Here is a 13,994-nt window from a genome sequence, read left to right as displayed (position 1 = left end):
AAACTTTTCAAATTTATTTTTTGTCTTTTCATTTGTTTTTGCTTCTTTCGCTTGGATTAGTTCTTTTTTTCTTTTTCTTTTTTCTAATTTATATCATTATTTTAAAAATTAAAGTTATCAAATACATGAATCATCTTGTAATGGAGATCCTTCTTTAGAAATGCAAAACAAGTCTTCTACTATTATAGAAGCGTTGCGTGATAGAATTAGAGATGAAATTGTTGGGAAATATTATCATGTATGAGTGACTTTGCTTATTATTTCATGGCTGATTATCAATATATAGTATTTATGAGGAATAAACTTTAAGTCACACTTAATGACTTATTTTGATTATTCAAATTATCGTGTAAATAACAAGTAATTATACTAAATAATATTATTGCTTTGGTATAACTATATATGTTACAATGATTTAAATATTTAGTATATATATTTACTTTATGTTTATATTTTAATTAAATTAAATAAAATACTAATAACAGTCTCTTATAATAAATATTTAAATTTATTTTTCTCTTTAAAATAATTATAAAACTTTGGTACTGTTCTTTTTGATAATTTGATACTCAAAAGCACTTTTTATAAAGATTGACCAAACACAATTTGTTTATCAAATATTACAAAAAGTACTTCTTAAATGAATTGGTCAAACATAAATTATTATTATTATTATTATTTTAAATACTTTTCAAAATAAACAATTTTTTGCAGCTTGGTCAAACGGGTTCTTGGTCTCTTTTGTAGATTTGATTTATTGCTATTTGACATAAAATAAAGAAGAGGTAGAAAGATCTTAAATATGGTCATATCTGAACAAATTTCCCTTGGAACTCGTGTGTTCTGTATATTTGACTTAAAACTAATCTGGTTAAAGGCTATGCTTGCCCCCCTCCGCCCACCCCACCCCACGCGACCCCAACAAGTCAGAACCCTCTTTTTAGTATTTATTATTTATATTATATTGTGTAATTTTACTCTATTTTCCCCTCACTGCACATAAATTTCCCAATCTCATTTTTTTGTTCACTCACACAAATTTCCAACAAGAGAATTTGATTAAAGGCTCCTCTAGCTACAAACAGGTTGCACTTCCTAAGCTACATTGGATGAACTAAGGTAACGAGAGTAAATCATTTTCCCCTTTCTTTTTTTCTTTCTTTCTTTTTATTCGATTTGTGATGATTCTTTGAAACTTGTATGCTTTAAATTTTTCAATGTTTATGCTATTCTGATCTTGCTTCCCATTTTGCCTTTACTTAAATTCTTGAATTGTTATATGTGGTGCGGGGAGAAATATTTATTTCCTTTTTCATCTCTCAACAAACCCCTATCATATGAAGAGAACACGAGAATTTTATCTTATAAAAAATGTCGCTACCTATAGAAATTACGAATTTTAGTAAATTCCATGGATTTTCGAATCTCGCACGTTAACAATGTGTGTAACTTGTTTATACTCCATAGAATTGTGTAAAGAGATGTTTTGTTTGATTTGGATTAGATTGACCATGAGCTGATGTACGGATAAATAGATAATTTTCCATTTTATAATAATTTATATTTGTCGTATACGGGCGTAATTAGGTAATAGTTATAAAAATAATTATTATATTTAATTCGCCGACTCTAAATAAATAATATTAATTGTGGCTAATAATATAATTTTGTCGTATCTTATGTAGAAATGACATGATTTTGTTTGATTTGGATTGCGTTGATCATAAAATGAAGTACCGATGAATAGATAATTTTCTAGTTTAGAATGATTGATGTTTGTCGTATACAAGCGAGATTCAGATAAATTACATACAGATTTTTACTTATCTTTAATTCTTCGACTCTAAATATTAAATATAAATTGTTACTGCTTTAAATAAGACTACTTCTCACTTAAATTTAATTGGTAGTGAAATATACGTGACGATTAAAGATACCTTAGTCTTATCTTTATTTAGAAACTTTTGGAACATTTAACTAAAACTTTACACATGATTTTTAATCATTTTTATTTATGAAATTTACAACACTTATCACAGGATTACATTGATCCAAGTTGAAAATGACTACATAGTTTTTTTCATTATGGAATTATTTGATTTGTCTTATTCAAGCGGAATTTAGATATATCATTACACTTAACATTTATATTTAATTAAATTTTCATATATATTTCTAATAATATACTTATGTCATATATTACGTATAAACGATATATTTTGTTGTTTGATCATGAAATATACGTGACCATTAAAGATAGCTTAGTAGTATATATCTCTGATTCTCTATCTATAAACTTTTGGAACATTCAATATAAACTTTAAAACAAAAGCTCATAAAGACTAACAATTGCGTGATTGTTAATAATTTTCATTTATGAAATTTAAAGCATGAGTCACATTGTAAATATAAAAGTACTACAGCCTTAACATCATCATTTATTTTTTAGAGGAAAATCTACCTTATTTTTGCGAAAAAAAATATTAACCTCTTAAAGTGAAATATTGTAGATAAACATATCATAAATGCACTATATTAATAACAACTTGTCTCCTTATGAGAGCAACCAGGATACTTGACTTTAACATTATGTACCAGATACCTACATAAGAACAAAAGTCAAAAATATCATTATTAAGAATGGATTTTTCATTAATTTATTGATTTGACGCTTGCTCAGGTGAAAAAAGAAAAGAAAAGAAAAGAACCATACATTATGCTTGACATACTCAAAGTAAAATCTGATACATATGTATACAAAAAGAAAATAATCATACATTAATGATTAGATAGGTTGTCGTATTATAGTATGATATGATATATTTAGCGGCATAATAGTTTTCACTTCAAAAGAATTCAAAAATGTTATAAAAGATTATATTTTTCTTTACCATGATAAGATAAATCTAGAATTATATCTAGATTATATTAGGTACCAAAGAATAGATAGTCATACATTAAACGATAAAACTTATCGTATTATAGTAAAATATTTTTAATGGCAGAATTTGTCTTGTCTTTGCAAACATTCAAAATGTTAATTAAGAAACTAAATACGATAAAATTATCAAAAGATTATATTTGTGTTTACTACAATCAGATAAAATCGAATATATTATGTGTACAAAAAACAATAATCATATATTAAATGATTAAAAATTATCAACTATAGTAAACTATAACAACATGATCTTTTCTTGTTTGTACTTCACAAACATTCGAAATCCTTAATTAAGAAACTAAATGCAATAACTTATCAAAAGATCATATTTTGTCTTTACCACAAAAAGACTTGGTCAAATCTCTTTCCTAATATTTACACTTAATTAGCTATAAAGCTCGACTTTTGTCTTTGCATTTCTCAAATATCTAAGAAACGTAAATTTAAAAAAAAAAGATAGAAAAGATAAATTTCTGAAAAAACTATTTGCACTTGCCATAAAAAATGAAGTGACCAAATCGCTTTTCGAAATCGGAACTAGGTTTTTCATATTAAGGTAACAAACAATACTTTTTCTTCATCTCACGAAAATTCGAACAAGTCAATTATTATGATAAATAATATTTATCGCAAATTGAAAAAGATCAAATTTGTCCCCGTCATCATAATGTAAATTGATTAAATCTCTAAAGTAGCTATTTGCTTTTTCCATTGACCTAAGGGGTTATCTTTATAATATTTGGGGTTTTGGCGGAGTAGTTTTATTGTGTGTCTCACACAATTTACATTACACCTTGTTTGGATGGTTGTTACACATCGTTTTATAATGTATCGTATCGTACTGTATTGTATTGTACTGTATCATTTGATAAATACAATGTTTGGATAGATTGTGTCGCTCGCCATCATTTCATGATATTACACACAAGCAATATGAAGAATAAACTTGCAATATTATAAAGAAAAATTATGATACATGATAAAATTAGAATACAAAAAGGTAGGGTAAATGATAAAATAAAATTATTTAATAATAATAAATGGCGAGATTGAGAGAAAAAGACAAGGTAACGACGCGACCACACCATATCGGTCGTTACATAAAGTGACACATTCTGTCGTTATGTAACGACGGATTTAACGATATGATACAATAAAATTTAAGTACAATCAAAATAAATATTGTATTTAAGTAACAATACCATACGATTCCGTGGGTAACAACCATCCAAACAAGTTGTTAGTTGTATGAGGCTCTTTTTTGTCTCATCTCAATCTTACACTTCTGGGTCCACAAAAAATCTGGATCCACAAAACTGTGAGACAAAAAAAAATTGTACAACTAGTGTCAGTTGTATGAAACACAAAATAAAGTTTTTTATTTTGGCAAGTCCGATGTAATTGGGATATCTTGGCGGGGAGAGGGGGGATTGGTAGTTGAGGTCGAGCCATCAAATGGAATTACCCGGTGACAGGAGTTTCATATCGTTATTGCCTTTTGGAGTTATATTTATTTATTCATGAAAAAACAAACAAAATAAATATATATATATATATATATATTAAAATTAGCAGCACATGTAACGGAGCCCACCATCGTCCCAGGAATCCCAATCATAAAAAAAGGGATTGGAGGGAAGGAAGAAAAGGTCAAATAAACGACGTCGTATCCAAAAAGGACACAAAAATGAATCTGTAATATTCAGGCTTCCCCTTTCGTGGCGTCGCAAAATCGACTCGCGGCAATTCAAGAACACAATCAAACCAAACCTGTACACCTATACCTATAAATATAGCACAGTGTAAAGATACAAATTTCATGCAGATAGAGACACGGTTTGAGTTCTGAGGAGTGGAGGGTTTTTCTTTTTCTTTTTTCTTTTTTTATTTAGAATTTAGAATTTAGAATTAGAAGCGTGGGGGCAATTGTGAATTGTCTCCTTCACCGAATTTTACGTTCTCATTTTTTTCTTCTTTGATATTAATACTACCAGATTTAACAACACATATACATATAGATTCTATATATATTATCCGATTTTCTCTCTCTAACCCCCTTTCTCCTCCTCCCCCCTCTCTCTCTCTCTAGATTTTCCATGTAGTCCAATACCAGTCGTATTTCTCCGCCGCAGATGCCTTATCAAAAACCCTAGGCTCTGTTTTGGGGATAATTAGGTATATAATTTTGGTTGTTATTTGTTATGGGTTCTTGCGGAGGTACAAACAGCCCTGTTACGATAATGGAGCAACGTTGGAGCTTGTTGTCTAGCCCTGATCCTATGTCAATTAGCGAGGACCGTTGGCTTCTTGCTGAAGAAACCATTCAGGAAGTGGTGAATTGTATTCACCCAACTCTTGACACTGAGGAAAAGAGAAAAGATGTGATTGATTACGTGCAAAGACTCATTCGATGTTCCCTTGGTTGTGAGGTCAGTTAATTCCCTTTTTCAGTTTGCATGCCTTTTTTTTCCCTCTACAGTTAGTTGTGTTGTTGAATTCAGTTGTTAAGCTGCATTCCTTTCACTCAATGGGAAATTGATTACTACTTGTTTTTATTTAATTAATGCTAATTGAGGTTATGATTATTCTCTGACCCGCTTTTTATATCTGATAGCTTAGATTTCTGTGTAGAGAAGGTTCTATTTAATGTTTGGCTTCTTTTTACTAATCTATGATGGTACCGGTGCGCAAGAAGGAGAAACAAAAAAGAGTATCAAAGTTGTTTTGGGCTTTTTAGCATCATTGGATAGAATTACTTGACAAGAGGGGTTGCTCTGATGGTAAGCAACCTCCACTTCCAACCAAGAGGTTGTGAGTTCGAGTCTCCCCAAGAGCAAGGTGGGAAGTTCTTGGAGGGAAGGATACCGGGGTCTATTTGGAAACAGCCTCTCTACCCAGGGTAGGGGTAAGGTCTGCGTACACACTACCCTCCCCAGACCCCATTAAGTGGGATTATACTGGGTTGTTGTTGTTGTTGTTGGATAGAATTACTATAATCTTGGCAGTATCTTGTGGTGTTAAGCCTCGAAATTGCTTCTGACAGTTATCCTCACCTACCAAAATTATATCTATTCATCGGTATTTATTGTGGGCCTTTCCGAATCATGCGATAGAATTACTGCAATCTTGGTGTTCAGCCACAAATTTGCTTCTGGCAGTTATACTCCTTTACCAAAATTATATCTGCCCATCAGTACACCAATAGAAGAGAAAGATGAATGGTCTATCTTATGCATTTTTTACTTTACTAATAGAAGTATAACTGCCTTTTCAGCTACGAGCATGGAGTCGTGCTCCGACTGCATCAAGTTTGAACTTTTGATGGTTCACCTAGAAAGTTGTAGAAATATCTAGCAGCTAGCCATTTTCTTACTAATGACACTCCTCTTCGAGCTATTTGATGTTTCTTTTTCTGTCAAGTCATTAGTAGCGCCTTTAAGATGATTCTATATATACCTCTGAATCAATTCAATTTCTTTTGAAGTTCATGATCATACTTTATTCTTTCACTTCTGTGTTTGTGCATATCCTACCACAGTTTTAACCTAATCCAAGTGCTATGGTTAGCAGATATCCTACTGCAGATTTAGCCTAATCTATTGGATGCTTAATTTTGTCTTAATCTATGTTGCTCGGCCTCTCGGAAAATGTGGATGGGTGCGTGTCGGATCCTCCAAAAGTAGTGCATTTTTGGAGGATCCAACCCGGGTGCGGCAGCTGTTTTGGAGAGTCCGCGCAACATAGGTCATAATGCATGTGTTCCTTACAACAGGTTTAAGAAATGCTATTTGTTAAAATATTCATGTCATTTCCAGATATTGGGGCTTGAAAATCTCGAAAGAATGTTATGTGTCGTTATCTGATTTTTGGTCTTATAGAATAAATAGTATGTTGATAGTTTGACGTATGGTTGCGGGATGGGCTTTTCCTGGAACCTGATTAATTGGCCTCTATAAGGATTTATTGGTTTGACAGGTTACTGCGAAGGTCTTTTAGAGGATTATGGATTGACCTTTAAATTAGCGCTCCTCAAACATGACATGTACTTAACTAATTTCTGGATGGTAGACCAAAATATTTCTGAGTTATAAGATGTAATTTTGTGGTTGTCAATGGCTTTACATTGTTTTTAACTTGTTATAGCATGCATTTACATATCTATGACATATTACAGCGTTAATCTTATTAGTATCATTTAGTTTTAAATTTTCTAGTGATATGTAATCGAAGTTTGATGTGAAATGAAAAAGAAATCATCTTATTGCTTATGATCTGAATTTCGGGTAAAAATTGTTAAACTATTCTCACTTCAGATTAGGTCCCGGTTGTTTTTCTGATATTGGTTGAATATGGAAGATCTTGCTGCAGATTGAACTATGCGATTTTTTTTTTCTTAAACAAAGAATTACCTTACTTTCCAACTGATGATCCTTGAACTGAACTAGTCAATAGGAAAACTTTGCTTTTCTTTTTCGGTAACTGAATAATGCTGAGGCTGATTGCTTCTTGTACAGGTTTTTCCATATGGATCTGTACCATTGAAGACGTACCTTCCTGATGGTGACATCGATTTGACTGCACTGAGCAGTAATTATGGTGAAGAGGCATTGGCCCGTGATGTTCTTGCTGTTCTACAGGAAGAGGAAAATAGAGAAAATGCTGAGTTTGATGTCAAGGATGCCCAATTCATTGATGCTGAGGTTTTTTCTCTAAATCTTTATGGTGGAAGTGTTTTGTTTTCAAGATTCTATGAAACAAGTTGAATGAATAAAATTCTTCGCAGCTCTCTGCAGTTTCTAGTTGTTTTCACAAATATTTTCTCAATATGCTGCTGCTCAAGGAAGTTTATTTGATTATAGGCATAGTGGAACCTTCATCGTTCTTAATTTATTTGGAGGTTTACATTGTGATTTTAGATCGACAATTTTGTTTTAGCATTTTGGTTGTCTTGAAGAATCTATTAATAGTGTGTAATAATTAAGTAGTTTTATCACCTATGCTTAATTGATCTTCTGATTGTTTTATTATTGAGAAATTTGGATTGCTGGTGGCAGGTAAAGCTCGTGAAATGCCTTGTACAGAATACTGTGATTGACATATCCTTTAATCAGCTAGGAGGACTCTGTTCCCTTTGTTTCCTTGAGCAGGTAAAGCTCAGAGCATATTGTCAATATTCACATAATCTTGTTGGAACTTGTGTGATAGTTCAATTGTGTGCTAATTTTTAGGAAAGATTGTTGCGAGGATCTCGATTATGGAGGAATGTGAAATAATTCTATAAGCATCTATGGCACAGACTAAACCCTTTTCTGGGTTTAGGTATTGATTCACTGGGGCAGTTCAGTGTTCGATGATGTAGGATAATGAGTAGTCAGATCTTGTCTCTCTTTCCTGACCGTGTCCCCAAATCCCAGACAATGTTTATTTTCAACTGTTAGTAACTTCGCTAGTTATATATGTATGATGGTGTTGACATCTACTCTTAACTTCCTCTCTGCAGTGTGCTTACCTATCTTTCCTTCCAGTTTGTGTTTAAAAAAGCAACAACAATAACAACATACCCACTATATTCCCGCAAGTGGGGTTTGGGGAGGATGTTTAGAAAAGAGATATAATAAATGTCATAAATGTGATCTGTTCACTTGTTGTTGGGACTTGGGTCAGCTTGTAGACTCAAACTCCGCAGAGCATTTGCTTATCTCCCTTCTACTTTCTGTGCAAGTTCGGACAGCCATATGTCATAAGTACAATCGTATTACTCTGTTTAATGTCAGATGTGGTTATGAGTATCTGATCCTATATTCTTCTTGATTTCTTTGTTCCTTGAGCATAGATAGACCGTTTTGTTGGTAAAAATCATCTTTTCAAGCGAAGCATTATTTTGGCAAAGGCTTGGTGCTATTATGAAAGCCGTATTCTTGGTGCACACCACGGGCTGATTTCCACATATGCTTTGGAAATTCTGGTCTTATATATATTTCATATGTTCCATTCATCATTAAGTGGTCCTTTAGAGGTAAGTGCTTGCTTCATGCTTGTCAGTTTTGGACATTTTCGGTTCGTATGCATGCATGATTCTATTTAATAGTCATTTTCTTGCTCTCTTTTAGGTTCTCTACCGATTTTTGGATTATTACAGCAAATTTGATTGGGACATCTATTGTGTCAGTTTGAATGGTCCAGTTCGCAAAGCATCCCTTCCTGACATAGTGGGTAAGCAGTGCATATTTTTTCATTCTTTATAAGTTGCTTGTACTATCTCTAACATGTTTATGACCCTCTACGAATTTTTGGCTATGGTCATGCATGAACGTACAAAATGATTGGATATCTTTTTATGGTTTAGTGGCAGGAAGAATTTGATATATCCTTCTTCAATGCTTTACTTATGGTTATCTCTTTTCTCTCTCTGCAGTTGATATGCCAGATAATGTAAGGAACAATGTGTTGCTTAGTGAGGAGTTCTTGAGAAACTGTATGGAAATGTTCTCAGTTCCATCCAGAGACGTTGAGATGAACACACGAGCATTTCAACAAAAATATCTAAATATAATTGACCCCTTGAAAGAAAATAATAACCTGGGGCGCAGTGTCCACAGAGGTAAGCTTGAATCATTACTTTCTACTTTGTACCAAGAAGATAATTACTCCCTCCCGTTCGATTTATGTGACACGCCTTACTTATTAGTTCGTTCCGAAAATAATTGACATTTTTATATTTGGAAACAATTTAATTTTACCCATCTTACCCTTAATGAGAAGCTTTTATAGCCGCATAAATGTTGTGGAATGTTTAAGACCACAAGTTTCAAGCCACACAACTATTATGTCATGTTTAATACCACAAATTTCAAAAGTTTTCTTTTTTCTTCATAAACTTTGTTCCAAGTCAAACTACGGTACATAAATTGAAACGCACCGGTTCCCCCTTCACATTTTCTTGTACTTTGTTTACTTGGAGAATGTTGTAAAGAATTTAAAGAATCTTATGATCTGGTTCTGTGGTTTTGGTCATTGAGTATTAGAAGAAATCTTTTTCTGGATTCTTCGTAAGAGTTCCTATATTTCTTTGCATTCTGATTTTTTCCCAGAACAGGATTACTAAAGTTACCGTTTGATTGGATTCAAGGACATCAAGTGGTCAAATTTATTCATTGAATTACTGGCAAAAGATGTACTTGTTACCTCTTTCTAGATCCCTGATAAACAAATACTTGTAGTAGAGACCTTTTCATTTATAGCCAATACCTTATGAGTAATCACGCATTTCTACTTAAATGACTATTCTCTAACTGGAGGTCAGTATTGGAGCATATATAATTTCTATCACCATGACCTGCGTAGGAACAGATAAGTTTTTCGAGAAGTTCCTATACTTGTAAGCTTTAGCATATGATTTGTACCAACTATGTTAGATATAAGAGCATGTTTTTGGTGTTTTCTGTTGGTAATATTGGTGGATTTGTTTCCTTCTTTTTATTCATCACGTCTAGATTATTACTTTGATTGCCTCCAGGTAGTTTCCATCGAATACGTAGGGCTTTTAAGTATGGGGCCTGCAAGCTTGGGCGCATTCTTTTGTCACCATCTGATAAAGTTGCCAATGAGATCAAGAAGTTCTTTGCAAACACCCTTGAGAGGCATGGATGCAAACATTTTGCTCATTTACAGAATTCTGGCCCAAATTTTGATGATGAAGGCACATTTTCTTCATTGTTCCCTGCTGAATTTTATTGTGAGGATGACATTCTGCTCAAATTTTCAGAGGGTGATTTGGAGAATGATAATGTGGAAATGGTTTATAAATATTCAATACCAAGATCTGCACTGGAGAGTAACTCGATGAATGGGGTTTTGTCATGTATGGTGTCAGGAAATGGCTACTTTTTAGATGGGCAAGCAGTATCAGGACTTTGTCTATCTAGAGATGGAAATGATCTTGCAGCTTGTATTTCTGCAAATCTGAATGTTATGAATGGTACATCTGAGTGTTCAGGTACAGGAAATAACATCAGTTCTCCTTCTGGGAAGCAATACAGCACTACTTATTGTAACTTCAGTGAACCAAGTGCTGGACATGGGAACTGTGGGCCTGGAAGTTTGTGCCAGAGTGACTTATCTGATTGTATTGATGAGAAGTTGGGCTCTGATTTTTGGGTAGAAACCAGAGATAACCCTCTGGAGAGCAGCAGCATATACCAGTCAGGTACAGAGTATAGCGAGGACATCTGGTCTGGTGGTTCAGCAATCTCGAGCCCAAAGACCAGCATTTTAGAAAGTTTATCCCTTGATATACGAGAAAAGGACTCTGCTAGCTTGGCTGGAGATATGGAAGCTATAAATCCTTTAGCCGACCTAAATGGGGACTATGATAGCCATATACGCAGTTTGCTTTATGGACAATGTTGCCATGGGTTTTCTTTGTCAGCACCTGCACTGTCCAATTATCCATCGTCACCATCTTGGTTTCAAAGTGAAAACTTCTGGCATACTGTCCAACAATCAATGCCGCAGAGACATCAACCTTTCTCGCAAATGAATATGAATAATATGCTTGTGTGTCCAACTGTTCAACTTTCTTGTTACTCTCTACCATCTACTGCTATGTTAAGTTCCGAAGTGAAAGAATCGGCACAGGGAACAGGCACTTACTCTCTGAATACGGTATTTGTTTCCTCCTTTTTCTGCAGGCTTCTCTTTCCTCTTTTTTCACGTATTTCAGTTTCTCTAAGTATGCCAGTCTTCCCTTTCTAAAGCTTGGGGTCTTTTTGATTTGATTCTCCTCTTTTTTCTTTTAGGAATGTCTGAGCATATTTAATATGCAAGGCTCTGTTTTCGTCAATAATTTTTGTGAAGCTCCATTTTTGTAAAGATTTTATTTGGATGTCTTGCAGAATTATTCTTGTCCGGAGATACCTAAAGGATGGGACCGGAATCTGGCATCCGGAACTTATACTCAGTTGTACATGTATAATAGCAACCACATTAACGGTTGGGTTCCTGCTTTTTCTGAAACTAACTATTCGGGAAAATGCATCCAAGAGGTTTCAGGTGTACAATCTACTGTTCAAAGTCATGGGGAGTTTGCTGTACCGGGCCAACCTCATCATATTAATGGTTGGGTTCCATCTTTTTCTGACACTAACTCTTTGGGAAAATGCACCCAAGAGGTTTCAGGTGTACAATCTACTGTTCAAAGTCATGGGGAGTTTGCTGTATCGGGCCAACCTCATCATATTAATGGTTGGGTTCCTGCTTTTTCTGACAGTAACTCTTTGGGAAAATGCACGCAAGAGGTTTCAGGTGTACTATCTACTGTTCAAAGTCATGGGGAATTTGCTGTATCAGGCCAACCTCATCACATTAATGGTCGGGTTCCTACTTTTTCTGAGACTAACTCTTCGGGAAAATGCACCCAAGAGGGTTCAGGTGTACAATCCATTGTTCAAGGTCATGGGGAGTTTGCCATATCGGGCCATTCTCATCGCCATATTGATAATTCTCATGCCAATGATTTCTCAAGATCATGTAGACTAGAATTTGGATCTGTGGGGAAGCTTACCAAGGATGTGCTTACACACTCCTCGGACGATGTGCTCCCGGTCCCGAGTGTCTCGCGCAGTGTGTCATGTTCAAAACCAGCATTGGGTAAAAATGACAGGTAGGATGACAATGTTATGTTATTGTTGGACTTGTGGGAAGTAGTTTGGTCCTTTGAACTTTGTTGCCGGAAAAGCTATCTAAAGCACTTTCTGATTTGGGCTTTCAGGACTTCAGGTCATTTATTCCGCCTTAAGAATGAAGATGAGTTCCCTACTCTGTCCCTGTGAAAGTTGTAGACTGATTTTCGACTTGTCTAGAGACTGAATGGGAATTTGTACCATAGATGTTAACAGAAACAGAGATTCTAGGCAGACAGGAGATAGAGACTGGGGAGATAAAGTTATAGATACTAAAGCAGAGTATGTCTTTTTGACTCTTTCTTGGCTTTATTAAGTACATTACTAATTTTCTCGGTTGTTGTGCCATAATATTTATATAAATGTAAAAAAGGTAGGGGAAAAAAAGCTCATTGTACAGTTCTTTTGGCAGTATACCCTCACTGTGAATGTGATAATTCCTGATTATCGCGTTCAGAGGTTCAGGACAGATTGTAGCCGCTTGGCACTGTCTTCTTAGTTACTACATCTTTTGGGATAATTCATCATCAATCTTGTGGGTTTTGTGTGTTATGTTGTGGATAATTCCATGATATTGGATAGAATATTTGATAAAGAACACAATGGGAAGTGAGCCTTGTGTTTCATTTGACCGTCATGCATTAATGCTAATAACTGTGACTGCTGCATAGCATATTATTGATGAATTCTTAGTACTGCATTAGTACCTTTTTTTTTTTAATAAAAAGATTTAAATCGGAATTAGATGGACTTGTAACTCATTCTCGGTACCAAGGCATCAACTTCTTGGGTCTACATTGTAGGATCTAAATATTGGTCTTTCTTTGTGAGAAGATAAAACAAGCTACTTGATGTTTCAACCCTTCTAACTAGTGTTTATTTCTTCTATAGGGTTCTAAGTGTAAATTGAAGATCTTATGCTAGGATTAGTTATCCTGGTATTATTTTTTATCCACTGTTTGGTATGTTGTATTTAAAATGATAATTGCATAATTTCTAAGAAGGTATAAGTTATCCCGACACTAATTACCCCACCCTCTACATGGTATAAGTTATCCCGGTACTAATTTTAATCCCGGGATAACTTATACCAGGTTTGCTAACCAAACAAAGTATTAAGGTGGTATTAATTTTTTATATCAGCACTATACCTTCTTATACCTCATACCAAACGACCCCTTAGATGTTTCATAAATGCTACCGTGTTGTTGGAACAAGAACAACAAGCTTTGCTAGAGAGTCAATGGTTTAGTTTGACCGGTTATTCCAACAAATTGTATAATACTAAATTTTCCAATAAAAATAAACTTTTTTCAACGGTCGAATCATCTCGAATTCTCTTAGGTTAACTTTAAGACCTCAAAAAAAAATAT

At 34.1% G+C, this 13,994-nt stretch overlaps 1 protein-coding gene across 1 annotated transcript; it reads left to right on the top strand.

Moving 5' to 3' along the window:
• The first annotated feature begins 4,568 nt into the window (after nt 1-4,568).
• LOC104213173 (uncharacterized) lies at nt 4,569-13,307 on the top strand. The gene is made up of 9 exons (XM_009762614.2): nt 4,569-5,370; nt 7,456-7,641; nt 7,996-8,088; nt 8,775-8,957; nt 9,052-9,154; nt 9,357-9,542; nt 10,458-11,605; nt 11,836-12,602; nt 12,711-13,307. The coding sequence occupies exons 1-9, from the start codon at nt 5,143-5,145 to the stop codon at nt 12,769-12,771; spliced, it is 2,955 nt and encodes a 984-aa protein (XP_009760916.1). The 5' UTR covers nt 4,569-5,142; the 3' UTR covers nt 12,772-13,307.
• The last annotated feature ends 687 nt before the right edge of the window (nt 13,308-13,994 follow it).

Source organism: Nicotiana sylvestris, chromosome 7 (genome assembly GCF_000393655.2).
Source record: "Nicotiana sylvestris chromosome 7, ASM39365v2, whole genome shotgun sequence".
NCBI classification, from domain to species: domain Eukaryota; kingdom Viridiplantae; phylum Streptophyta; class Magnoliopsida; order Solanales; family Solanaceae; genus Nicotiana; species Nicotiana sylvestris.
The sequence above is the reverse complement of the archived record's forward strand: the minus strand, read 5'-3'. Positions and strand labels throughout refer to the sequence as shown.

Excerpts from the sequence above, each read along its gene's own strand:
- LOC104213173 (XM_009762614.2), top strand. The coding sequence starts at position 5,143 with ATGGGTTCTTGCGGAGGTACAAACAGCCCTGTTACGATAATGGAGCAA. Across the intron at positions 8,089-8,774 it reads CCCTTTGTTTCCTTGAGCAG|ATAGACCGTTTTGTTGGTAA; the intron begins GTAAAGCTCAGA and ends CCTTGAGCATAG. Across the intron at positions 9,155-9,356 it reads ATCCCTTCCTGACATAGTGG|TTGATATGCCAGATAATGTA; the intron begins GTAAGCAGTGCA and ends CTCTCTCTGCAG.